The following is a 1474-nucleotide window of genomic DNA, read 5'->3' as shown; positions in this document are numbered from 1 at the left end:
TCCACTCTGTTGGCTTGGGTTACTTGTTTTGCCTTTGGTGTTCTTACAGTATGGTCAAAGGCCTAAAAAAGGTCAACGTCTTTATTGTTTGGTTTGGGTCGTTTTTTATAACTACAACATTACAACCACCACCTTCATCTGTTGAGAACGTTTAAATCCTCCAATAATGCATGGCCAATCCGGTTTAAGATTTTGTTTCGATTCACATATTTTGACTTTCGCTTCTGTCACTAACATTGTATCATAATTACGAAATTTACCATCATAGTTTGTGCTGTGGTATGAAAACGACAAAAACTAACTTAAAAATACTCTGACCTTCGTTTAGGCCTTTCACCAAACTGAACGATATCCAAAGCACCAAACAGAGTTGAGAATGCACTTGGTCTGAAATATATTCACGAGATCCATCCGATTGCTAAGGTTGACCTTGGTCGAATGTGAATCCAAATGCTGTATTAAGAAAGAGGTACATATAACTGTAAGTAAGATCCAGCTTTTGAAAAGTATTTCCATCGTGTGAAAGAGGATAGAAACTCATGAAATAAGCCTTCTTTGGCCGGAAAAAATCTGTTCTTTTTGTACATACAACAAGCCAACCAGAGTACACTTTCCCATAAATAATCATGTCGCTCTCTCGGAGGTCGGTCTAAATCTTAAGGTAAAAAGAAAGACATTGAAATGGAACTGTGACTTTCTTTTCTAGAAGCATTGCTATGGTGAAGATCAGAAGTCGAACTCGCCTGTTGCCTGAAAAAGTAGATAGAATAGTTAGGTATTATCGCTACCAGAATAGCACCAAGCTTATTTGGGAGGCACATATTACTTTGTTGAAGAGAATATCCTTATCATTTATATGCATGATCCCGTCTTTCAGACTGCACTTCCACCTGCTCTTTGTGCGAGTCACCTAGTTACAACACCAAACAAGTCTTACTGTGATAAGATTTATGTGCATAGAAACACACCCGTAGATCTGTGTAAACAAGAGTCATTACCTTGTCAAACTGAGCTAAAACCAGATGTTGTGTGTTCATATCCTCACCACTTTCTAGGTCGTCCAATTCGTCATCATCATCATCTTCATTCAACAGCTCTTCATCATCATCAATAACGTCGTTTTGTACAGCAACAGGAGTGCTCGTTTGGATCTCTAACAAAGAGGGAATTTAGCAGATGATATTCATTTACTTGCATTAAAAACATCTTTCTTTGGCTTCTCTTACCGTTTGGAGCAGGAGTCCTGGCCTCGTTAAACTCTTCATTGGGTCCTTGATAACTGTATATCTGCAACCCAGTAAATAAAAATTCATGGATTTACTAGCAAAAGTAATTGTTGTATGTTTGAGGAAAAATCCAAATGGAACATGAAGTTTAAATGAGAAATTCTCATTCCCTTCGTTATCATGTAATAAGAAGTCAAATGAGTTTATATATAGTTCAATATCTACGGAAGGTGGTGAGAAGGGATCCA

General features: G+C 37.5%; 2 protein-coding genes across 3 annotated transcripts in view; both read right to left on the bottom strand.

Annotated features, from left to right (window-relative positions):
- LOC104778601 overlaps positions 1-266 on the bottom strand; it is a 1805-nt gene extending 1539 nt beyond the window's left edge. The window contains exon 1 of the mRNA XM_010503054.1: positions 261-266. Coding sequence (XP_010501356.1) covers positions 261-266 — 6 coding nt within the window. The remainder of the gene's footprint in view (positions 1-260) is intronic.
- The window catches only part of LOC104765472 (transcription initiation factor IIA large subunit), a 5227-nt gene continuing 4183 nt past the window's right edge, over positions 431-1474 (bottom strand). The window contains exons 9-12 of one of the 2 annotated variants that reach the window (XM_010489191.2): positions 1227-1287; positions 999-1153; positions 827-910; positions 431-750 (exon numbers count right to left, since the gene is read on the bottom strand). In XM_010489191.2, the coding sequence (XP_010487493.1) occupies positions 727-750; positions 827-910; positions 999-1153; positions 1227-1287 (324 nt within the window). In that variant the 3' untranslated portion in view covers positions 431-726. The other variant, XM_019243340.1, reaches the window with a different exon arrangement.

The sequence above is a fragment of the Camelina sativa genome, chromosome 3 (genome assembly GCF_000633955.1).
Source record: "Camelina sativa cultivar DH55 chromosome 3, Cs, whole genome shotgun sequence".
NCBI lineage: Eukaryota > Viridiplantae > Streptophyta > Magnoliopsida > Brassicales > Brassicaceae > Camelina > Camelina sativa.
The sequence above is the reverse complement of the archived record's forward strand: the minus strand, read 5'-3'. Positions and strand labels throughout refer to the sequence as shown.